The following is a 25,401-nucleotide window of genomic DNA, read 5'->3' on the forward strand; positions in this document are numbered from 1 at the left end:
ATGGCAAGTCATTAATATATATTAAGAACAGCAGAGGACCAAAGACCGAACCTTGCGGCACTCCATTTTTGATTGTTCCCCAGTTTGAGAAATCACCAGTTTTTTGCATGTTTTTTGCTTGTAGTAGTAGTATTCTTCCTGCTTGTTGTGTCATACCTGAAATTGCAAGTATTGTTTTAATCTGGTTGCACGCCTTGTTTTCTTTATTTCTTCTTAATTTTGTGACATTCGGCGTGTCTGTTCCAACTACTTCGTATTGTCCTCGCAAATCTAGTGTTGTACATCTTCCACCTCTGTTTCATCGTACAGCAGCGCTTTATCACCTAACTTGAATTCTTTTGGGTTTTGTTAACTATCATACTGTTTCTTCTTAGCCCTTTTATTGTGTATTATTTATTGTCTACTCTAGCTTTGCCTACTCATATATGGCTCGAATTCGTAACTTATCTTTGCGCATTCTTGTTGCAATGTTTCTGATATATTTACCTTTCTGCCATATCCCAGTTGAAATGTCATGTAGTCTGTACAGCAATGTTGTGTTGTTGTATACGAAAATTGCATATGAGACCCACTTGACCCATATATTTTGCTCTCTTGTCACAAAGTGTCTCAGATACGTTATCAATGTATGGTGACTCCTCTCCACTGCACCGTTTCACTCTGGGTTGTAAGCCTTAGCAGCATCTTACTAATATGCAACAATTTACAAACACTCTTGAAGATCGCTTAAATAGAAGCACTGACAAAAGTCATATCTTAAAATTGTGTGTCCTGCAAACACTTCTGCCACTATCTCAGTGTCTTGACATTCTGTTGTTATGACTAATGTAAACTTACTTGTCTTGGAATGTCAGCATGTATCTCTTACCTGTGCTTCACGCATTTTAGTGACCTACAGTGTCCATTGAAAACTTTCAAATACACTTCTCTACCACATCCGTTATTTCTAGCGGCATTTTTGTCCTTGCCTGTGTGACGTTCATCTGCTTTATTTCGTCATTGAATATCCTTGGTGTCGACGTACTGTGTTGTGATACTGGCTAAAAAATGGGGAGGGGGTGAAGTTCAAAACAGACTTCTTTAAATGATGTATCCAACAGGTGCACAGTTGCGTTTCACTGTTCACAACCCCCCAATAATGCACAGTTACATGGCCAGTGCATTATTGTTTAACTTTCAATAGGCCTCATTAATAGTTTGCAACCAAATATCCACACACTGCTACAGTAGTTCACTGTTGAACGTCTTCGAGCAGTAAAAACCTAACCACACATTTCACAGTCTTTCGTATAAATTGAACAGACACTGTCATTGCTTTAACACACAGCCTATTGGTGTAACACTTATTTCGCAGGTAAATTGATGCATTGTTGTTGTTCTAACCAACACGGGTTTCTTTTCCGAAACTTGACCATTGACTGGCTGTGTCGGGACCAAAAATCGTGCCCTTATATATCCTCACACTAATAGGCATTGAAACTACACATTGTTCAATGTTTAATTTACGGAAATTCAATTAAAACTTAACTCCTTCAATTAACTGTGACATAGTAAATTTGTGCCTTTTTAACAGTTTCTTCTACTACAAGAGTTAAGCCGTATTATGTGTTTAAATCATAAAATTAACAAATATAGTTATGCTAACTGTACTTGGGACAAAACTGTTAATTGCTGTGGAATTAATAAAGAGCTGGCTTTGCTAACGTATTTTCAAATAGAGCCAAATAGATCCTTTAAGAATAGTATTAGCTGTTCCTCCAAATGTTTATAATCCGTATAGAATTTATATTTGTTTATACGTCAACAACAGACTTTTAAGTTACAAAACAATCACTAATTTCACCCTATAATGAAAGTATTAACCAGGAATAGTCAAAATAAATTAGATAATCAATTACATACATAAACTAAGCACAAAATTAGATCTGGTGCTTTTTATTTAAACTGAGGGCTAACCTTTCTCTTTTATGAAAATGCTATTTCAATGCTCGCTTGGGTTTGTTGCATGTTCACCTGATTACCCTGGTTCTTTCCTTCCAGCTGACCTCATTCATTACAGATACTCATACTGGGCTGTATTCTTCTAAGAGCATCCACATTCAGCCTACCCATTTGTAAATTACTTCATAGGCATTATCCTAAAGTTTAAGCCTCCCCTTTAGGAGTTTTGTGCTAGGATCCTTTACACTGAATATCCATGCTACCGTATTTACTCGAATCTAAGCTGCACCTGAAATATGAGACTCGAAATTCATGGGGGGAGAAAAGTTTTAGGCCGCATCTCCAAATCGAAACAAAGTTGGTCCATTGTAATATGAGACACAATTTAGGTCGAATGAATGACGATACAGCTACAGTAGTTTGGTTCGAGTCGTAAGCTTAATAGTTAAGCTTTACCAGGTAGCCATTGCTATGCGTCATGCGCCCCTGTTTTATTTATACGGGTACCCTTCCTTTTTCACGTGTTTCGTCTGGTTTGAATTGATTGCTTATTTTTCTTTGATCTGATAAGCGCCGTTTTCTTTGTTATAGGTGTTTACGTCACTCTAAGCTGAAAATGCATTACTGTACTGTGTCATGCATTGTTTGTCGCATTCTAATTGTGCGTGTTTACCGCCTGCCGCCGCTCGCGGCATGGCTTGCTTTTGTGCGCGCTACCACGGCTTACAATTTAGAGAGAGAGAGAGAGAGAGAGAGAGAGAGAGAGAGAGAGAGAGAGAGAGAGAGAGAGGAATCGTCTTACTATCGAAACAATGGCAAGAGACTGCTATTTGTTGTTACTTACACTGCGTATGATAGAAGATGTTTTGAACGAGAGTTTAGCGAAAATTTTTGTCCGTTTGAAAATCTTTGCAGGCACCTCTTTAGAACATTGCATTCTGCACAGAAATTAGTCATCTTAGATTTAAAAATCTAGTCAATTGCTGTGCTTCATTTATGACTGTATCACTATTAGGCATAAGAATAATATGAATATAAACATAACATGATATGTATATTCTTCCTCGTTTGCTGTTGTCTCACTCTAATTTTCATAGTTTATTAGGCAGACACGATTTAAATGAGATAGCAGCAAACATGAAATAATACATGGCAAAATGTTTATATTTGCATTATTCTTATGGTGAAGAGAATACTGCATGCGATTCACAATTCATAGAAGTTCCTATTTATTTATTTTATTTCAGAACGTAGAGTTGGCCATATTGACGAACATCCCAAACAGTGTTGCCCGTCGGATTTTCGTAGTACATTGTAATGCTGCTACATTCGAAGATGGACAATTAGGAATTTGTATTTACCTCGTTGGATAATGTACGAAAATGCAGTGGTCGAAACTCGGGGCGGAGAATAAAAGCTCGTCTTTCACCTTTTTTTAAAATTTATTTACTGATGCAGAGGATTTGGTGCCAGTATTTATCTTTGTGCCTACAAAGCATGCCTGTGTAGCACTTCAACGGCAGAAGTTAGTTGTGATGGCACCCACCAACATTTTTCAGAACTTCCACTTGATTTGCACTCGATTCTAAGCCGCAGGCGTTTTTTTTATTACAAAACCGGAAAAAAAGTGCGGCTTAGATTCGAGTAAATACGGTAATGGCTTATGGTTTATTACCTCTGATGTCCAAGACGGGTGAAGTTATTACTGATGAAGGCAAACAAATGGAACGCTGGGTTGAACACTACCTCGAGTTGTATGCAGCCGAGAATGAAGTTAGCGAGGATGCATGTGACACCATCAAACAAATGCCAGTTATGGAAGAACTAGATGCAATGCCTACTGTGGAAGAACTTAGTAGAGAAATAGATTCTCTTGCTAACGGAAAGGCTCCAGGTGAAGATGGGATCCCTGCTGAGGTTATTAAATATAACAAGTCTGTTCTTCTCAAACATTTATATTCACTTACCACAACCAGCTGGGAAGAAGGTTATGTCCTGATGAGTATGCGGAATTGGAGGATAGTTACTCTATATAAACAGAAAGGGAACAGAAGTGACTGTAACAGTTGCCGAGGCATCTCATTACTAAGTGTAGCTGGGAAAGCTTATGCAAGAGTCATCCTAATGCGATTACAAATCTTAGCTTCCAGAATCTACCCAGAATCTCAGTGTGGCTTCAGGCTCGGCCGATCAAGCATAGATATGATCTTCTCCTTAAGACAGCTACAAGATAAATGTCGTGAGCAGCAGAGGCCACTTTATATTGCTTTCATTGACCTTGTTAAAGCGTTCGATTTAGTGAGCAGAAATGGGCTTTTCAAACTGTTGCACAAGATTGTATGCCCACCTAAACTACTACAGATAATTGTCTCTTTCCATGAGAAAACACAAGCAACAACCTGCTTCAATGGTAAAACATCAGAAGCATTCCCTGTTAATAGCGGTGTGAAACAGGGGTGTATGTTAGCTCCTACATTATTTAGGATTTTCTTTTCCCATCTGCTCAGATTTTCCTTTGAAGACTGTGAGGAGGGAATGTATCTACATACAAGGTCTGACGTAAATCTTTTCAACGTTGCTCGCCTCAAGGCCAAGACCAAAGTAAATACAGTTGTTATCCATGAATTGTTATATGCGGATGATGCAGCTCTAGTAGCAAACACAGAAGATGAGCTGCAATATATAATCAACAAATTATCAAATGCCTGTGAAAAATTTGGTCTACTCATCAGCCTTCAAAAGACTAAGATCATGTCGCAGAGCACTACCAGCCTTCCATCCATCAGCAATGATGGCAATCCTCTCCAGGTAGTTGATGACTTTACCTACTTGGGATCCACAATATGTAGCAACTTGTCCATGGACACTGAAATTACTAACAGAATTGCAAAGGCATCATCTGTCATGGCTAATTTGAAAAACAGAGTATGGAACAACAGACTGCTCACCATTTAAAGTCTACAACACTTGTGTTATAAGCACCCTTCTCTGTAGCTGAGAGATATGGACAACTCTTTCTAGGCATGAATCTCGACTCAACAGCTTCCATCTCCGTTGTCTCCGGAAGATCCTTCAGATCTCTTGGAGAGATAGAGTACCCAATACCGAAGTCTTTCATCGTGCAAGCACAACCAGCATCTTTGCACTCCTGAGTCATCGACGTCTAAGATGGTTGGGACATGTCAGGCGCATGGATACTGAACGGATACCGAAACAACTGCTGTACGGAGAACTTCAGGAGGGTGTGAGGCCAGTGGGACGACCGCATCTTCGTTTCAAGGATGTCTGCAAGAGAGACCTGACCAAAATCAGAATCAATCTAAGTTGCTGGGAAAGCATTGCAGATGACCGTGTCAAGTGGCGAGTAAATGTGCGCAATGGTTTCAAGCTCTCAGAGGATGAACGCACACAGGAGCAAATCAGGAAGAGGACAAAGAGAAGAGACAGAGCGGCTTCTGTTCGAAGTCCCTCAAACTGCAGTTGGGACTGCCACTCTCGAGTGGGACTTTTTAGCCACAGCAGACGCTGCAGACTCTGAACTAAGCATTTTACACCGTCATCCCTCAAGGATGGACGGATGCCATTATTACTATAAACTGTCGTCCATGTATATATGATTGGAATCACTTTGCTACAAATACTTATGGTTTGTTATTATTGTTAACTGTTGTTCATGTATGTATTGTTGGAATTGCTTTGCTGCAAATACCAACAGTTCTTTCTCTGTCATACTATAATTTAATTCTGCCTTGTTCAGTGACTTAGATGGGTACACAGTGAGTAAATGCGCACCATACCACCACCACCACCACCACCACCACCTCCTCCTCCTCCTCCTCCTCCTCCTCCTTCTTCTTCTTCTTCTTCTTCTTCTTCTTCTTCTTCTTCTATATGAGAAGACTGCCCCTATAGCTTAATTGCTCACTGCCATTATAAACGGTTTTGTGAAATCTGGGTACTGAAGTAGTGGTGGGTTAACCAATTACTGGTTTAGTTCTTCAAAAGCATTGTTTTGTCTTTCACCCCTTTCCTATTTTACATCTTTCTTTAGCAGTATGTCTAGAGGATTCGCAATTCTGTTATAATTTGCAAGAAACTGATCATAGTACCCAACACTTTTTCGCCTTTACCATGTTCACTGTGATCCTCTTTATCTGTGATACAAAGATGCAAGAAAATAACTTCTTTTCTAAAAAAAAACCTCACACTCACCTAGTTGCAGATTTAAATCGCAACCTGTCAAAGATTGAACAGAGCTATTTATATGTTTCTGCAGGTTTCTTCCATAACACATAGTATCTTCTAAATACATGAAACATTTAATACTTGGCAGACCTGCCAAAACTATGTTCATTTATCACTGGAGACATTCTGGGGCTCCTATCAGTCTCACTGTTATTCATTTTTACTCATAATGTTGATGGTTTCATTTGAACATAGTCTACTTTCTGTTCTTTTCACCCGTCAATATGTGATAGTATCTCTTTACAAGGTCAAGTGTTGAGAAGCAGTTCGCTTACTCTAATCGTTCCAAGATACTGAAGATATTTGGTTAGTGGAAATGCGTCACCTACAGTAATGTTATTCAGTTGCAAGTAGTCCACTACAATTGTCCACTTCTGTTTACCACTGACTAACAATAAAGGTGTGTTCCAGGCACTCTTGTTTTAGACAATTATATCATCATTTGACATCTAATCTCTCTGCTCTTTCAAAACCTCTTTCTGTGTGTTGGGTGTTCTGTATGGTCTAGCATTTATCACTTCCCTGCATGTTATGGTCATTTTGGGATTATGTGCATCACTGTGGAGGAATGTGACAAATTGTCACCTGGTAGATGGAATACATCTACATACTCTAATGCCCTTCCTTTCTTTGGCATTTAAATGATCCGCTCTCCATTGTTTCTGCAAAATGCTGCCACGATTTCCTGTTTTCCCTATGCTTCCTCACTTCTTTTTACTTTCTGTACCTTTGTTATGCTAATTATTGTCACCTACTTGATGTTCTTTAATTGTACTTTGCCTTCTGACAGATTTATTGCACTTACTATGCACTTATTGTTTCGCACTTTCACTAGTGATTCCTGAACGTACTCTACATTTGAAATTTCCTGTTGGGGATATCTTTCCTCTTATCACCGCGCATCTTGCCATCTGCTTTCAATCACAATATCTTTTCCACATGCCACCCAATTTCTTCTTGGACTCCTTATTGGACTGGAACTGACATTCTTTCGATTCCTTTTCCACTATTAAGGGTACGCCTTTCCCTTGTAAACTTTTCCCGCATAGTGTAATTTAACTTCCTGCTGTGCTAGAAAATCCCTGCCCATCAGTCCGTCATATGGGATGTCTAACCCCGAACTGTACACATGAAATGTGTGTTCAACATCTCCAACACCTTTCACACTGCTCATAATGCACTTACTGTTTCGCTGGTAACACCCTTTAATCGAAGCCTGTCTGCTTCTGTATTTTGACTGTACAGTCTACGGGTATACCTCTTCTCTTCAACAAACATAGCCATGCACCTGTATTTGTTAACAGCTTTAATTTCTTCCTTAACTCTACACAATATAACACTAACACATCATTTTCTAACTATTGGCTTGTTTACTGTGATAATGCTCACCCTTTAGTTTTCTTAAACTATTTTCCCTGTTTTGTTTGACACTGTAACTCTTCTTTTTTCTCCATGCATGCCAAGGCCCTTCATGAGTCATAAGTGTACTGACCTGGTCATTGACACTTAAAACAAGTCATGTCTTGTATCCTGATGCATGGTACACCACAGTTCCTGACAGATTACACAGTTGGCCTCCCCTTTCTCACAGTGAATGCAACCTGTTAACTTTTCTGCAATTTCCTTTTAACATGCTGTGGTCTGTTTTCATCATTTTCCTTACGCATGCCATACATGGGCCTCTGTGACCTTGTTTATCACAATCATAGCTGAAATTTGTGAATTTTTGTTCCTGCATAGTGCAAATCCTTCTTTCCAGCGTTTTTTCTACACTTACTTGCTATGTGCCCTTGTAAACTACACATAAGAAATCTTAACACCTATTTGACTTAAATGCTCCATGTGCACGCTCATTCCTTATTTGCAGGACTGTTCTGTGTCTTTCATTGACAACTGAGCACTTTTCTTCCTGTAATACTAATTCCACTACAGGAGCTAATCCAGTTTCAACTCAGCTTCTGACTTTCATTTGTATTTAATCATTACTTAGCCCTTGTATAAAGCATTCTCTACCTAAAATGTCTGCCACCTCTATGGCACCTTTTTTGTTTTCTCAACTTGTGACCTTAGTCATAGCTTCCATAAAACTTCTATATTTTGGTGGTCCATTGGCCTAGAAGAAATTGGTTCCCAATGGCCTTGCCTTAGCTGGAAAATGCTGAATCAAAATTTTTCAGTGAATTCCCTCAGGTCTCCATTGTTACTGTCAAAAGATTTCCCTAACATGCACAACAATTCCTTAGGAGTTACTTTGCTGTTTACTGATGATCAAATTCTCTTGATTCTCAGCTATGAGCCGGTGGCATTTGCACTGACCTTGTGGCTCTGCTCAGTGGAACGGTCTAATTCCCCTTGGCGCAGGATGTGGCCATGCATCAGGCCACCATTGATTTTGCTTGATGCACTGCTCCTTACAGCTCACCCTGTGATAGTGTTGCCCAAATGCTGCGTGTCCTCTTGTTTTTCTATCCCACACCTATCTGTCCGCTACTCCTATCTGCTTCAACTGCCGTGACTCTCCCTTCAGAATGTTTTCATCAGAGTTTTAATCAATTCCCCCATCCCCCTTACCAGTCCCTGACTTGTGGTATTGAAGAGCCCTCGCCGTCTCACTGACTCTAATTACGTACTATTTTTCAGAAGCAGAGTGGTGGGAGGGAGGTGTCTGTTGTAAGTTCATATCCTGGGCTTGCTATAGGTTCTTCATGACATATATATGTCTCTTCCAGAGACTCTCCCTTATCTGTCTCTTACCATGGCTCTGAAATGATATTTATGGCTGACAGTGTTATTTCTTAAAAACAGCTGGTGTGTGTATGGCACCACCGGCTGAAGAGATTTTCTTGTGGTGACTTGAAGCATCTGACATTTTATGTAAGCCTGTTGTCATGTTCTGGTGCTCTGCCTGCCTTGTAACTATTTGTTCATTGTGCTTGTGATGCTTTCCCTTGGTATTAATTCTTAGGACTTGGCTGCCATTTCCATGGATAAAAGACATAATGTCTTTTATAATGAAAACAATTTGAAGTTATCACATTGCTATGTTACCTTTCAGGAAACTCGTTATGAGTTGTAGCTTTTTAAACTTGTTACGCAGTGAAGTATCGAAATAACTATTTTTTCCATATACTTAGGTAGTTGTTGTCTTTGCAATATATGAGGGCCTACTGAAAAGTAATAACTGAATTTTTTGTGTGAGAACTCTTAAAGCTTTTTTTTTTAAAAAAAAAAAAAACACATTATTAACATTCTACATCTGTATTCTTCGTGTCTACATATTTGTTTCTCAACATAGTCACTCTGGCAATGAACACATTTCTCACAATGAGAGACCACTTTGTTGACACCATCACTTTAGAATGCTTGTCTTTGTTGGCGGAGCCACAACCTGACCTCTGCTTGCACCACTTCATTACTATCAAAATGAAGTCCTTGATGTTCTTTAAGATTTGAAAACAGATGGGTCCAAGTTGAGACCATATGGAGGATGATCGATGACAGTGAACCCAACACATCGGATTGTTGCAGATGTCGCAGCCCTCGTGTGGTCTGGCATTGTCTTGCTGAAGGAGAGGGCACTCCATCTGTGGACGAACTCTTCGAATTCGAAACTCGATTACAGCATGCTGTTTGTCATGCACCAACATAGTTACATTACACACAGCCATGTTACACGCTACAATTGGGAGTCCTCTAGTGGCAGAGGGCTGCAAGTAAGTAAACATGAGGAATAAAGATGTAGAATGTTAATGACATGTGTTTTGTTTGAAAAACTTTAAGAGTTTTCGTATAAAAAATTTGGAGGCATTATTTTCTGGCATGCCCTCGTACAATCACAACTGTGATTTTATTAGTACACACGTGAGGCAATTTTGATGGCTCCTTTGCTTCCATTTCCCTCGTGGCACGTGTAACAAGTTTCTTATTTCGTTTTGTAGTCAAATACTGTCAGATTTAGTAGAGTGTTCACTATTGTAATAGAAAACTTTGGTGTGGAAGCGCTGCTTGTAATTCATATGCACAAACTATTATGCTAATCTCTGGATTATGTTTAACCTTTTTTACTCTTGCGAGGTTTTTGTGTAATTGTTGCGATACGTGACACTCTTTTGCTAATTCCTTACATATTGGGGATTACAAACATAAAACTGAGCATGTGGTACCCTAACATGAGTTGTCATCTTTATTTCCCACTTTCCATTATTGAAGAAATTAAGTTAAAAGTTGAAGTTTTTGTAAAAAGGATAAAAATGCAATATTTTCGACCTGGTTTTGCAAAAATCTTTGTCCTACAAAATTTTCCAATCTGAGCTCATTAGAGAGACCATGCGTTTAACCACAAGAGAAGGTGCATTGAATTATTCAACCCAGGCAAACAATTTGAATCAAGTTGGGTGCAAAAATTGCGGCACAAAAAATGTAAGTTTCGCATTCTTGACTCATGGAGTAAATGCGTGCTGAATGTGAAACTTGATACCCAATAGTTCAGTAGCACAAGGTTGTAGACTACAAAATTCCTTTCACCTGTTATTTTCCAGTAGTCGGTAGCTGGTTAATGTTTGAATTCATGCAGAATGTAATGTTTCCTGTAACCCCAGTGCAAGAAACCTTCTGTCTATGCCAACTGACAGTGAATGTTTATAATCAATTGCCTCAAAATTTACATTGCCAGATTCTACCTTTACCACAAAGGTACTGCAAAGAAAGGATCTAATGAGGTTTGCTCATTTCTTCTTGATTGTATTGAGAGAAAGCCAGCCACAAAATGAAACTTCTGTATGTCTTTCCCAGGTGGGTATGGTAGACAGAACAAAAACCACAGTCCTGTTCGTGTCTTACATTGGTAGATGAAAAGGGATGTGAAACTGTAACGCATTGTTTCCAAATTAGGGGCAACTCATACCTACTGTTTGATAGTATAATGTAATGGGATAGATAAAAAAATCTACTGATCAAGTAGCAGCAGCAGGAGGAGAACACACTTATCAAAATGGTTTTACATATGCAAGCTTTCGGAGCTAGTGGCTCCTTCTTCCAGCAGAATGGTTGAAGGGGGAAGAACAGGAATGAAAAAAAAGGACTGGAGAGGTTTAGGAAATGGATTAGAGTTCAGAAAAGTAATCCAGAACCCCGCATCAGGGGAGACTTACCAGATGACTGAGAAGGAAGGTCTGATATTGTAGGCTTGATAGTCATTCTTTGATTTGATTGGTACTATAACAGTGTGATGTTTGTGTTGTCAATGAAATTGAATTTAAAGCCAGGGTAACAGTTCTTCCGTGTGAATCTTAAGTGTCAACAGGCTTTGCTCTGCAAATTCTTTATTCCGCCTCGTTCACTTGTAGTGATTGAACCCATGTTCTGTGACCACATATGGACTAATTATGTTCGTTCCACGTGTGTGTGTTTTTTACCATGTGCATGTTCTTTGTTCATGAGGTGGTGGTGTGTTCATTTAATGAATTCAGACTCTGTGTGTTTTGACATGTTTCAGTGAAGTGTTTGACTGCCTTGAGTTGTTTATGTTAAATATGATGTTCAGTGATCCAGGTTCCTTTCAGTGTTTCAGTACATATCGAGACATCCGTGCACACTAAAATCAACAAAGGGGGGAAAAAAAAACCCTTGCCTTTTGCATGCTATGTGGGTGTGATATTAATAGTGTAACACTTCAAGTAATCATGTGAAGTGCAGTAAACATGCCAGTCATGTTAAATCGGAGGAATATAACTAGAAAATCAACACTTTTTTTTTTTTTTTTGGCCAAACCTGGAAATATTGACAGTGACATAATTAGGGCTATATAGCTGTTGCTGCACGAAAGCGACATGCATTGTAAATAAAATAGCAAAAAATGAATCATCTGAAGTAGTTAGTACCTTCAGAATGGACCATTTTCTTTGGCAATGGATGGAAGAAATGACACAAATGCTAAATTGTGTCCTGTTGTTACATTCTATTATATTTCACGGGAAAAAGTACTGAGCACTGTGCTATCCGTACCAGCTTTTAGATGGATGCTCAATAGGGCGAAACATAGGTAACATGACGTTATGAAACTGAATTCTCATCACATACCAGTTAAAAACTGTGTGGCTTTCTGCTCTGACAATGCTCCTGTTAATGACAGGACACACAAATGGAGTTTCAGCAGTTCTGAAGGAAGTTCAACCAGATATCGTCGTCATAGGTTGCTTTAGCCACCTGTGTGGCTTTCTGCTCTGACAATGCTCCTGTCAATGACAGAGCAAAAAAAATGGAGTTTTTCAGCAGTTCTGAAAGAAGTTCAACCAGATATCTTTGTCGGAGGTTGCTTTAGCCACCTGATTAATCTAGCAGCTGAAAAACAAGATTACCACTTAAAGTGGATCATATCCTTGTTGATATATTTTATTTCTGAGAGAAGAGTGTCCAAAAAAAATGCCATCAGAAATTTCTGAAGTAACACAATAAAGAGGCAAAGAAAATTCTGAAGCATGTATGTACTGGATGGTTATCTTTCAGCAGATGTTTGGATAGACTACTGGGCCAGTGGGATCTGCTTCATTCTCTCTTCAAGGAGGAAGTAATATTATGTACCCAAAACATGTCCACAAGCTTGCCACCTTTGAGAATACCTAGAGTTGAACAAAGTGGATCCAATGAGCATTAGAAGAGGAGAATTCTTGATTCTGCTACTACACATGCCAGTAAAAGCATAGCATATTCTTCCAAATGTGACCAACCCATGCTAAAAAGTAAGACTTCTGCTACAAAATATGAGGAAAAATTGTTTATGTTCATATCCACAAACTTGAACAAAGCCTTTTGCACTTCCCTTCATCTTCATGTGACTATTCTTGTATTTCACAAATTGAATGTTGCCCTTCAGTCTTCTTGCCCATAAGTTCCGTTTTTTTAGAACTTCTAATGGATTTGCTAAAGCAATTATCAAAAGTTTCTCATTGCTTGAAATTGTGTACAGCTTGATTCAGAATCAAAGAAGTGATGACAAGTTAATTATTGGCATTCATACTTCAGGATACAGATAATCCCTTTCCTTTTCATCAGCGAGAGACTATATTTTACTGCCTGTGACTACATCATCAAGTTTCCATTCAAGGATGATATGGTAAAGCACGCTCAAGTTGCTAGGGTAGACAAAATTGAAGATGCAAAGGTTTCTTCTGTTTGCTGTTTCTTGGGCTTTCATGTTATGCTAGGAAGAGAATGGAACTACAGCCAAGGTGGTGAATGAGATTCAGAGGCAGTTCGCAGCTCTTCAGGTAGATGACACTTTGGCTGCAAATCGAGATGCTGCAAGTGATTTCAGTTGGGCACAGATATCAAGAATTTGCGGAGCCAATGGACCTCTAAACCATAACTGAATTTCTAGAGTAATGCTCTCTGTTCTCACCATACCCGACAGCGGTGCAGAATGTGAATGTGTTTTCAGTCTTGTGAAGAAAAATAGAACAGAGTTCAGATAATCCATCTTGAATGAATCTCTGGAGTCTATTTTTATTTTAAAAATCAGGAGTTCTGGTCCGTGTTATGATACAACATTTTCTCAAGACTTTTTGTAGGAAGCTAAAACGGCCAAAACTAAGACTTTAAAGTCTAACTAGCATGTGATTTGCAATGTATATTATATTATTTCTTGGAGTATCCTGTAAAGAGCATGGATTATTGTTATTTTGTAGTCCAGAAGTATTACTACTTTCATCAAGCTGGGGTATTTTGGAAAAAAAAACGATTTTTTTGTTGCACTTGAATTTTACTGATACCCTTTTCAAAAGTTGGCAGGTATGTAATATGCGAGACAGAGAGTACTGATAAAACAATGTGCATGAGTAAATAAGAATGAAAAGCTAACTGCATTGTATATATCAGAGGTGGGAGAGGGATGGCAAAAAACAGACAGGTCAGAAAATGAAAGACGTAGAAAACTAAAACAGAGCAATCACAGAGTAATTACTGTGAAGAAATACGGAGACAGAAGAAGTTAACGTAAATTAAGGCCAGGAGTTGTGAGAAACTGTTGTCTCGGGGAAGAATCCAGATAGTGTGCGTAGCGAAACAGCCACTGAGGTCACAACTGCCGTGTTGTAGAGCATGCTCTGCAACAGGAACTCGTGTGTTGACAGTACACACCCTCTGTCTGTGGCCATTCATCCTAACTGATAACTTGGTGGTAGTCATGCCGATGTAAAAGACCAAACAGTGTTTACACAGCAACAGGTATATGATATGTCGTTTCACAGATGTCTCTCCCTTTGATAATATATGTTTTGCCAGTTACAGGGCTGGTATAGGTAGTGGTAGGAGGGTACATAGGGCAAGTTGTGCAGGAGGGATGGTCACAGAGGTTGGAGCCATAGCATAGACAGAAGGGTGCATGAGGAGTATAGGGCATGACAAGGATATTGTGAAGGTTGGGAGGGCAACAAATAGCTATTCTAGGTGTGGTGGGCAAAATCTCAGACAGAATGGATCTCATCTCAGGGCACGATTTTAGGAAGTCATAGCCTTGTCGAAATAGCTGATTAATGCATTCGAAACCAGGATAATCCTGAGTGACACATGGTGTGCTCGGAAGTTGTATTTTGGGACCAACAGTACCATGATTGGATCTGATTTCCCAGGAAATTTGCTTTTGAACTAGGCCAGTGGAGTAATTACCACCAGTGAAGGCTGTGGTGAGATTGGTGGTGTGCTGCTGAAAAAAGTCAGCACCTGAGCAGATAAGTTTGCTTTGATTTCCAATGCTGTCTGGGAGGGAATGTTTGACATGGAAAGGATGACAACAGTCAAAATGTAAGTACTGATGTTTGCTGGCCTTCAGTGAGGATGAAATCAACATCAAGGAAAATGGCATGGGATTCGGAATAAGCCCATGTGAAATTTAATTGGGAGAAGGTTTTAGAGATTCCAGGAATTTTAACAGGTCAGCCTTACCATGAGTCATATGGGAAAGATGTCATCAATGTATCTAACTCAAAGCAGAGATTGAGGCTTATGGATCCCAGGAGAGCCCTCTCCAAGTCACCCATGAGAAGGTCGGCATAGGAAGGAGCCATCCCGGTTCCTATGGCCGTGCCCCTGATCTGTTTGTAAGTCTGCCCCCCCTCAGAGGTAAAGTAGTTATTGGTGAGTATAAAATTGATTAATGTGAGTAGGAGGAATGTCATAGGTTTTTGGTTATTGTAGTTGTTATATCTACCTTTTGATGGGGACTTAAGCATGGATGGGGGGGGGGGGGGGGGCTATATCTATATTCTTAAAGAGTATACATAACTTTTTCTACAGTCAAATGTTTGGGGTATTTTTGAGGTGAAAATGGTTGAAACATCAGATATCAGTAACATACCTGATTAGTGGCCTTAGTACGACAAAGAGGTTGTTTCCAGAATGAGATTTTCACTCTGCAGCGGAGTGTGCGCTGATATGAAACTTCCGGCAGATTAAAACTGTGTGCCGGACCGAGACTCGAACTCAGGACCTTTGTCTTTCGCGGGCAAGTGCTCTACCAACTGAGCCACCCAAGCTTGACTCACGCCCCGTCCTCACAGCTTTACTTTTGCCAGTACCTCGTCTCCTACCTTCCAAACTTTATAGAAGTTCTCCTGAGAAGAGCACCTTTTTTGGCTTTTGAACTTATGGTCCCCATTTTGAGTTTGACCTGCACTTGCCAAATTTTGCAGAAGTGCGGGTCATATGGGGAAGGACACCGTACTGTGGTACATTAATTTTTCACTATGTGCTGTTATCTTTCCCGCCTACCAATCAAGTGGATGTACGTCTGCACCCAAAACCTGTTGTAGCAACCAGTCCGTTGTGATGGATTTGTCATGTACCCTCTCGCCCCCTGACAATGCAGGGATTGCTCTGTCGATGCCTGAGCAGTAACCTTCCTGTGTCAGCCAAGAAGTATGTGCCTGTCAACTTTGGAGTACCATGACTCGAGGCAATGGCTACTGTGCCAAGTAGCATTTGCCTTGGTGGAATGTTGCCTGCGGGGAGAGCCTCCATTCAGAGTGGCATCGGGGCAGATGTTCCCCAGTGAAATGGATCAAACTTAACTGGCTGTGCCAACACAGCCATCTTAGCATTTAAGAACAGTGACTTTAATGCAGAGGTTTACAATCCTGTGGCATTTCTGTCTTTGTCCAGGTCTCAAGACAAGAGCCATGTAAGAAGAAATGGAAGCTGCATACTAATCTGGTGCGACATGGAGTCCATTTTGCTTGCTGCATCCAGAAGGGACCCAAAGATGAAAGAGTGGATACTGGAGCTTTTATCCTGGTTAGTGTCTACCTGTCAGTTCGGGCAACAATCTGTAATGTTTATCTCCCACCAGATGGACCTTTCCATTATCATGAGCTGTAGAGTCAGTGGAATAGCTGTCTTCCCCCTTCCTGGTACTGGGGGTCTTTAATGCCCATAATCCTCTGTGGAGTGGCGACACTATGTCTCAAAAAGGCTGTTTACTGCGTGCTCAGCAAGAGCTGCAACACATTTCAGTGCAGCCCACGGAACATAGTCAACTATTGACCTCAAGTTTGCAGCCCAAGTATCTTACCCATGATCCAGTGATGTGTCCATCACAATCTTTGGACAGTGACCATTTTCCTATTGTTTTCTCCTCTCCACTCATGGACGTCTGGAACGTGATCCACATTAGTCACTTAGGAGAGCTGACAGGCAGGCTTCCTCTTCCACGATCATTTTAGCTGCCGGTTGTGCGACGGATATCAACAAACTTGTACACGATACTGTTGATACTATCATTCATGTTGCCAAAGCAACAAAAACCTCCATCTTGAGCTCATTTTAAGCAATTCTTTGACAAATGAGCTGTGTAAGTTATATGGTCAGTCACCTTTTATGTTGGTACCTTTTATGCTAGAGGCACCACAGATTATGTGGTTCGTCTGGAATCTGCAGTGTGCAATACTTCCGTGCATCACCAATATCTGATTGTTGTGTTCTTTGATCTACAGAAGGCATACAATACCACCTGGCAACATCACATACTATGTACACTCATGAGTGGGGTTTACAGTGCAGTTTACCCATTTTTATCCAGAATTTTCTATTTCTGACTTTTTGGGTCCAAATAGGTTCAACTCTCAGTAACCAATATATACAGGAAACTGGAGTCCCTCAGAGACGGTTCAGAGTGTAATGCAGTTCACTATCTCCATCAATGGTATCATAAATGCAGTGGACCCCACAGTCTCTGTGTCACTGTATATGAATGATTTTTGCCTGTACTATGCGTCTGCTTCACTGCCAACCACTGAGTACCAACTTCAGGGGGCTGTCTGGAGAGTATCTACATCCACATTTACATCATACTCCGCAAGCCACCTAATGGTGCGTGGCGGAGGGTACTTTCGGTACCACTATCTGATCCTCTAATCCTGTTCCACTCGCGATAGCGTGTGGGAAGGATTGTCGGTAAGTCTCTGTATTAACTCTAATTTCTCGAATTTTCTCCTCGTGTTCAATACACAAGATGTATGTGGGGAGTTTGTTTCCGTAATGCTCTCTTGCCAGGTAAATGATCCCGTGGCGAAACACACTGCTCTTTGTTGGATCTTTTCTATTTGCTCTATCGGTCCTACCCGATAGGGATCCCAGATATAGGAACAGTACTCAAGAATCGGTCAAATAAGCGTCTTACAAGCAACTTCTTTTGTGGATGAGTTTCATTTCCTAAAGATTATTCCGATGAATCTGAGTCTGGTACCTACTTTCCCCACTATCAGTTTTATATGGTCATTACACTTAAGGTCGCCCTGGATGATTAGGCCCAGATATTACATGGCAAACACTGTCTCCAGCTGTTTGTCATCAATAGCGTAGCTGTACAGTAGCGGATTTCTTTTCCTATGTATGTGCAATATGTTACATTTTTTACATTCAGAGTCAACTGCCAGAGCTCGCACCCATCATCAATTCTCTGCAGGCCGTTCTGCAAATTCTTATTATCTTCTAGCATTGCTACTTTGGTATAGACAACTGCATCATCTGCGAATAGCCTTGAAGAGCCTCTGACGCTTTCTACTAGATCATTTATATATGTTGTAAACAGCAACGATCATATCACACTTCCTTGTGGTACTCCAGATATTACCTTTAACTCTGTTAATTTTGTTCTATTAAGAGCGATGTGTTGATTTCTATCTGCAAGAAAGTCTTGAATCCAATCGCAAGTTTGCTCCGATACTCCATAAGCTCATATTTTTTTTCATTAAACGGCAGTATGGGACGGTGTCAAACGCCTTACTGAAATCAAGGAACAAGGCATCAACCTGAGTGCCGTTGTCCACTGTGCTGTGGATTTCGTGGAGGAACAGAGCAAGCTGAGTTTCGCAGGATCTCTGTTTGCGGAGTCCATTTTGATTTTTATAGAGGAGATGTTCATTTTCCAAAAAAAGTCATAATTCTTGAGCATAAAACATGTTTCACAATTCTAAAACAGTTTAACGTCAGTGATATAGGTCTGCAATTGTCAGGATCTGTCCTACGGCCTATCTTAAAAATGGGAATGACGTGCACTTTTTTCCAGTTGTTAGGTACCTTTCTTTGCTCAAGCAACCTACAATAAATTGCTGCTAGAAGGGGATCAAGTTCTTTCGCATAATCTTATAGATGAAACTTCCTGGCAGATTAAAACTGTGTGCCAGACTGAGACTCGAACTCGGGACCTTTGCCTTTCGTGAGCAAGTGCTCTACCAACTGAGTTGAGCTACCCAAGCACATGCTTGGGTAGCTCAGTTGGTAGAGCACTGCTCGTGAAAGGCAAAGCTCCCGAGTTCGAGTCTCGGTCCAGCGCACAGTTTTAATCTGGCAGGAAGTTTAATATGAGCACACATTCCACTGCAGAGGGAAATCTCATTCTGGAATCTTACAGGTATCTCATCTGGTCCTGACACCTTTCGATTGCCAAGCAATTGTAGCTGCTTTTCAATTCCGTGATCGGTTATCTCAATATCTGCCATTTCGACGTACACATTGAAGGGAAGGACAGTGGTACGATCTTCCATGGTGAAACAACTTCGGAACACCGAATTCAGTATTTTGGCCTTTTCTCTGTTATCTTCTATTTTGATGCTGGTGTGGTCACTAAGAGAATGAATAGATGTTTTTGACCCACTTACTGATTTTACATATGACCAAAATCTCTTAGTGTTTTTACTCAGGTCGGTTGGCTTTCAAAATTGTTGAATCCTTCTCTCATTGCTCTCCTTATGCTCATTTTCACTTCATTTAGCTTTTGTTTGTCAGCTAGGATTTAATTATCATGAACCTGAGATGAAGTGCTTGTTGTTTATGTAGCGCTTTCCTGACGTGGCTATTTAACCATGGTGGATCTTCCCCATCACTTAAAACCTTACTCAGAACATGCTTGCCTAGGGCATATTGAACGATGCCTTTGAATTTTTCCATTTGTTCACCACATCTTTGCCCTCATCACCAAATATTTGATGCTGACTGCTGAGGTATCTGAAATTTGTATCCTGTCACCCTCGCTGAGCAAATATATCTTCCTACCTTTCTTAACATTCTTTGTAGGACCCATCATCATAGATGCTGTCACAGCCTTTTGATCACTGATACCTTCCTGTTTGTTGCCAGGAGGTCTAAGACATTACCCTCTTGAGTTGTTTGTCTTAGAATCTACTCAAGGCAATTTTTGGACAAGACATTCAGAACATTGCCACACGAATCCCTGTCTGTGCCACCAGTTTTGATGGTGTAACAGTCCCAGTCTATTCCTGGTAAGTTGAAGTCATTCCCTATTACAGTGGCATGATCAGGAAAATTACTAATGATATTCTGCAATTTCTGTCTGAAATGCTCTACATTATTGGGCCCTGAATCACGGCTATTAATTTTCTGCTGCGAAATCACAAGTTGTGCCTTTTTGCCGACTCCGGGCTGTGCACCCATGCCCAGAAATCTGTGATGACCAGTTACTTGAAGTCATTGAAACTTTTCAATTATTTGGTATTTTATTTGATGACAAGCTCAGTGTAACGTGCATGAAGAAGCTAAATGTTCTCTATTTTCTTAGTAACTCACCATCGGGCAGGCCGTATAGTTCTTTTGAAATTTTACAGTGCCTGATTTTATTCTGCTTGGACTATGGATGTGTTGCCTCTGGGTTGGCAGCTCTTGTCCGTCCTGAGCTTGATGGACCCTGTTCGCTATACTGGTGTGCAGTTGGCAACGATGACACCCGTATGAACCCTGATGACAACCTCCTGGTGGAAGCCGGTGTCCCACCACTGCATTTTAGATGACAGCTGCTTCTGGTTAATTACGCAGTCACAATCTGTCAGATGCCTACTCACCAATATCACTCAACTCTGTTACATAACCAACAGTGCCCAAAACTGGGGATACCTGCTGGGATCCAACTTGATACTCTCCTAAAGGACTCCCAACAACCTCCTTTAGTTTGCATTCCTAGGGCTCCCTCTAGACCCCCACCACCCCCCTGTCCATGGTCTGTACCCTTCCTATGATACAATTGGATCTGTCTTGGGGCCCCGAGAAAGATGCTAATCCTACCCATCTCAAACACCTGTTTTGCTCGATCCTCTAAGATCATTCTAATTTGGTATGCATTTACACGGATGGATCAAAAGTCAGTGACAGTGTTGGTTACAGGTTTTGCATATGCAAGAGGACATGAGCAGTACACACTGCCAAGTGCCTGTAGCTTATACACTGTAGAATTGGTTGCCGTATCTCAGGCATTGCACTACATCAGATCCCTTGCCACGACAAACTTTCTGATATGTAGCGATTCCCTGGTTTGTTTAAAAGGCCAATCCCTGTGTTGTCCCAAAATCTTTTGGTCGCCAACATCCAGGATTTACTGGTTGACTTCTGCTGCTCTGCAAAGACAGTGACCTACATCTGGACACCGAACCACACAGGCATTCCAGGAAATGAACTCGCCAACTGTATAGCCAAAGACGCAATTATGAGAGATCATCTTGATATCAGAATACCAGACTTAAGATTGCAACTTCGATGCATTATTTTGAGGCTCTGGGAATTGGAATGGCAGGCTGCTATGACCCAGAACAAATTAAGAGTGATTAAGGGGTCCACTAAGGTTTGGCATACATCTTTCCAGGCCTCTTGGAAAGATGCCGTTGTGTTGTCCTGACTATGATTTGGCCACACAAGACTCGCCCACAATTTCCTTCTGCATCGAGAGGAGTTCACTGACTATAGCGCATGTTCTAGTTGAGTGCTCCCCACTGGCTGATATGCAGCATGCTCTCAGCTTGCCTACCTCATTAACTCAAATGCTTGCAGATGACGAGACAGCCACTACCAAAATGTTGCATTTCCTGGGAGAGAGAGAGAGAGAGAGAGAGAGAGAGAGAGAGAGAGAGAGAGAGAGAGAGAGAGAGAGAGAGCAGATTGTACTCTAGACTATAAGACTCCCCTACTTTCAGCGTTAAAGGTGGTTGTGGAGGGACCCCAGGTTACTTTCTTCCCCCATTCCCCTTGTGCCGTGAGAACCTCTTGTGCATGGTGGTGCCTGGGTTATCTCAATTTTGTTTTATGCATTGTGTTACAACTACTGTCATTTCCTTTTTAAACTCTTTGATTTGCTTATATAGTTGGAGCAGCCAAGTGCCCACTTTTTTTCACTTTTTAGCTTCTTATATGTTTCTCTCATGAAATGGATGGACTGATGACCCAAGTTCCTTCAAACCCATAATCATCAATCAATCAACCAACCAAGAAAGGTACTGTTCATGTTCTTATGGCTGGTCCATTGTTACTCTACAGGGTACACAGCTAGAGTTAAATATTATGTGAGTGTTACAAATTTCTTTAATGACAGTTTCCATGAAAATAGGTAATACCAGCTAACTTTGAACATGCTGAACCCTTATGAGGAGAAATAAATAGCACCACTGAAGAAGCGGGTTTGATAGAATTTTAGAATACGCCCAAGAGCAGTTGGCGAGTCTGTTTACAATTCTCATTTGTTTATCACAAGACAGTATGGCAGGCACATTTATGACAATCATACATTTTTATTTAAAAACAAAGAACATCCCAAACTAGTACCAATTACCAGGGATACAGTACAGATAAAGGATATGGAAGCAATGTTTTGGGTAGTCCTAGTGGTTTCATTATTATAGCCACTATATAGCTTTGTGATGTCATAAGGAAAAGCTCACATCAGTTGTCTCAGGATTGTACTGAAAATGAGTTGCAGATTTTGATCATTTGTACCTCCTGATTTTTAAAATTGAACCTCCCAACTTTTTAGTTTTGAAAGCTAGTAGGTGTAGACATGGTTTTCAGAGGAGAAAGCTGATTAGCAAGTGTCAGCAGAGAAAGTCAACTGTAATTGCCATGTTCTTGTACATTTAGAAGATGTAATCATGTTATAAACAAGCATATACAGAATCTACATCTACATCAATACTCTGCAAATCACCATGAAGTACATGGCAAAAGGTATGTCCCATTGTACCAGTTGTTAGGGTTTCTTGCCATTCCATTCACTTATGGAGTACAGAAAGAATGATTGTTTGAATGAGTCTTGCGTACTATAGTTATTGTAATCTGGTCCTCCAATCCCTACATGAGCGATAGATACGGGGTTTTAGTCATCTTTGGAAGCCAGTTCTTGAAACTTTTTTAGCAGACTTTCTCCAAATAGTTTCTGCCAGTTCAGTGTCTTCAGCATCTCTGCGACACTCTCCCATGGGCCAAACAAATTTGTGACCATAAATGCTGCCCTTCCCTGTATAAGTTAAATATAACTGTTAGGCCAGATTGGTACAGGTCCTGCACACTTGAGTATTATTCTAGGTAGTGCAAGTGGTTTGTTAGCAATCTCCTTCGTAGACTGATTGCATTTCCTCAGTATTGTACCAGTAATCCAGAGTGTATAACCTGAAATCTTTCCTTACCAAGGTCTTACTGAATATTTATGCAGCTTCTTACAGGCAGTATTTCAATATTGATAACTGCATCATTCGCAAAAAGTCTGAGGTTACTGTTAATGTTGGCCACAAGGTCATTAATATACAACATAAACAGCAATGGTCCCGATGCACTTCCCTGTGGTACACCCAGTTACTTATCGTCTATGACTCTCCATCCAAGATAATATGCTGTGTCTTCCCCACCAAAAAATCCTTAAGCCAGTCAAAAACTTCAATTCATACCCCCATATGATAGTGCTTTTGACAGTAAGTGTAGGTGTGGTATTGAGTCAAATGCTTTGTGAAAACCAAGAAATACTGCATCTACCTAACTGCCTTGATCAAAAGCTTTCAGTATGTCGTGAGAAAAGTATGAGTTGTGTGTCACATGATCTGTTTCCAGAATCCATGATGGTTGGCCAGAGGAGGTCATTCTGTTCAAGATAACCTTCTTATGTTTGAACTCAGAATCTGTCCTAAGTTTTTACAACAAATAGATGTCAGGGATATTGGACGGTAGTTTTGTGGATCACTTTTACTACTCTTGTAGATGGATGTGACTTTTGCTTTCTTCCAACTATTGGCATGGCTTTTTTGTTTGATGAATATACGACAGTTTATAATTAAAAGAAGGGCTAACACAGTTGCAAATTCAACTATAGAATCTGATAGAGATTCAATCGAGCCATGGAAATTTGTTCTGTTTTAATGATTTCAGCTGTTTCTCAGCACCACTGACACTAATACTGAATTCACTTGTAAAACTATTAAATTGGAGCAATTCTCCTGGATTTTCCTTTGTAAAGGAAACATTTGAAAATGGAATTAAGCATTTAAGCTTTTACTTTGCTAACCTTCAATTTCATTTCCTGTCTCGTTCGCCAGCGACTGGACACTAACTGTGGCGTCATTTACAGCCTCTACATACGACCAGAATTTCTTTAGGTTTAGGATAAGATCATTTCACAATATCCTGCTACATCACTCGTTGAATGCCTGACGTGTTGCTCTTTCTACATCTACATTTACATCAATACTTTGCAAGACACCATACAGTGTGTGTCAGAGGGTACCCTGTCATTTCCTTTCCCGTTCCACTTGCAAATAGAGTGAAGGAAAAACAACTGTCTGTATGATCCCTAATTTCTCATATCTTATCTTTGTGGTCCTTGCATGCAATGTATGTTGGTGGCAGTAAAATTGTTTGGCAGTCAGCTTCAAATGCTGATTCTCTAATTTTTCTAAGTAGTGCAAAGCATCTCTGTAACGTGTTGTTTGAACCTACCAGTAACAAATCTAGTAGCTCGCCTGAATTGTTCTACCTGGTATGGATCCCAAACACTCAAGCAGTACTCAAGAATAGATCGCACCAGCGTCCTATATGTGATCTCCTTTACAGGGGAACCACTTCTTTCTGAAATTCTCCCTACGAACCGAAATCGACCATTCGCCTTCCCTACCAGTTGCTGCATGCTCATTCCACCTTATATCACTTTGCAATGTTATCCTCAGATATCTAAATAACTTGACTGTGTCAAGCAGGAAACTAAGTAATAATGTATCCCAACATTACAGGTTTGGTCTTCCTACTCACCAGTATTAACACATTTTTCCACAATTAGGGCTAGCTACCATTCATCACATCAACTGGAAATTTTGTGCAAGTCGTCTTGTATCTGTCTACAGTCACTCAACTTTGACACCTAAGCTACACCATGGCATCATCAGCAAACTACCGCAGATTGCTGCCCGCATGTGCGTCAAATCATTTACGTATATAGAGAACAACAGTTATCCTATATCACTTCCTTGGGGCACACCTGATGATACCTGTCGAGGACAACATACTGGGTTCTATTATTTAAATCCTCTTCAAACCATTCACTTCTCAGTTTACTTATTCCATATGTGCTCAAACCTTCATTAACGGCCTGCAGTGGGGCATTGTTTCAAATGCTTTCATATGTAATCCAAATGTTGCTCATCATCCATAGTTCTCAATGTATCATTTGAGAAAAGAACAAGCTGATTTTCACACAAGGAGAACAGCCAAACATGTTTCATTCAATGTCTGTCTGTCTATAATCCTATGCTTTGTTTTACAGCTATTATGCAGTATTCTCTGTTTCTTTCAAAATTTCTTTATGGTGACTGTATACCGTGGAGGCTCCTTTCCATTATGAACCGTTCTGCTGGGTATGTACCTGTCCAGTGCATGGCCAATTATTCTTATTCTCCTCCCAGTGGAAAG

General features: G+C 40.4%; 1 protein-coding gene across 2 annotated transcripts in view; it reads left to right on the forward strand.

Moving 5' to 3' along the window:
* LOC126365193 (probable peptidyl-tRNA hydrolase 2) overlaps positions 1-25,401 on the forward strand; it is a 58,400-nt gene that overhangs the window by 16,600 nt on the left and 16,399 nt on the right. Inside the window, exon 3 of one of the 2 annotated variants that reach the window (XM_050008123.1) lies at positions 16,339-16,470. The exons of the other annotated variant lie outside the window; for it this stretch is intronic. Coding sequence (XP_049864080.1) covers positions 16,339-16,470 — 132 coding nt within the window. The remainder of the gene's footprint in view (positions 1-16,338; positions 16,471-25,401) is intronic. 2 annotated transcript variants of the gene reach the window in all.

This window comes from Schistocerca gregaria, chromosome 1 (assembly GCF_023897955.1).
Source record: "Schistocerca gregaria isolate iqSchGreg1 chromosome 1, iqSchGreg1.2, whole genome shotgun sequence".
Lineage (NCBI taxonomy): Eukaryota > Metazoa > Arthropoda > Insecta > Orthoptera > Acrididae > Schistocerca > Schistocerca gregaria.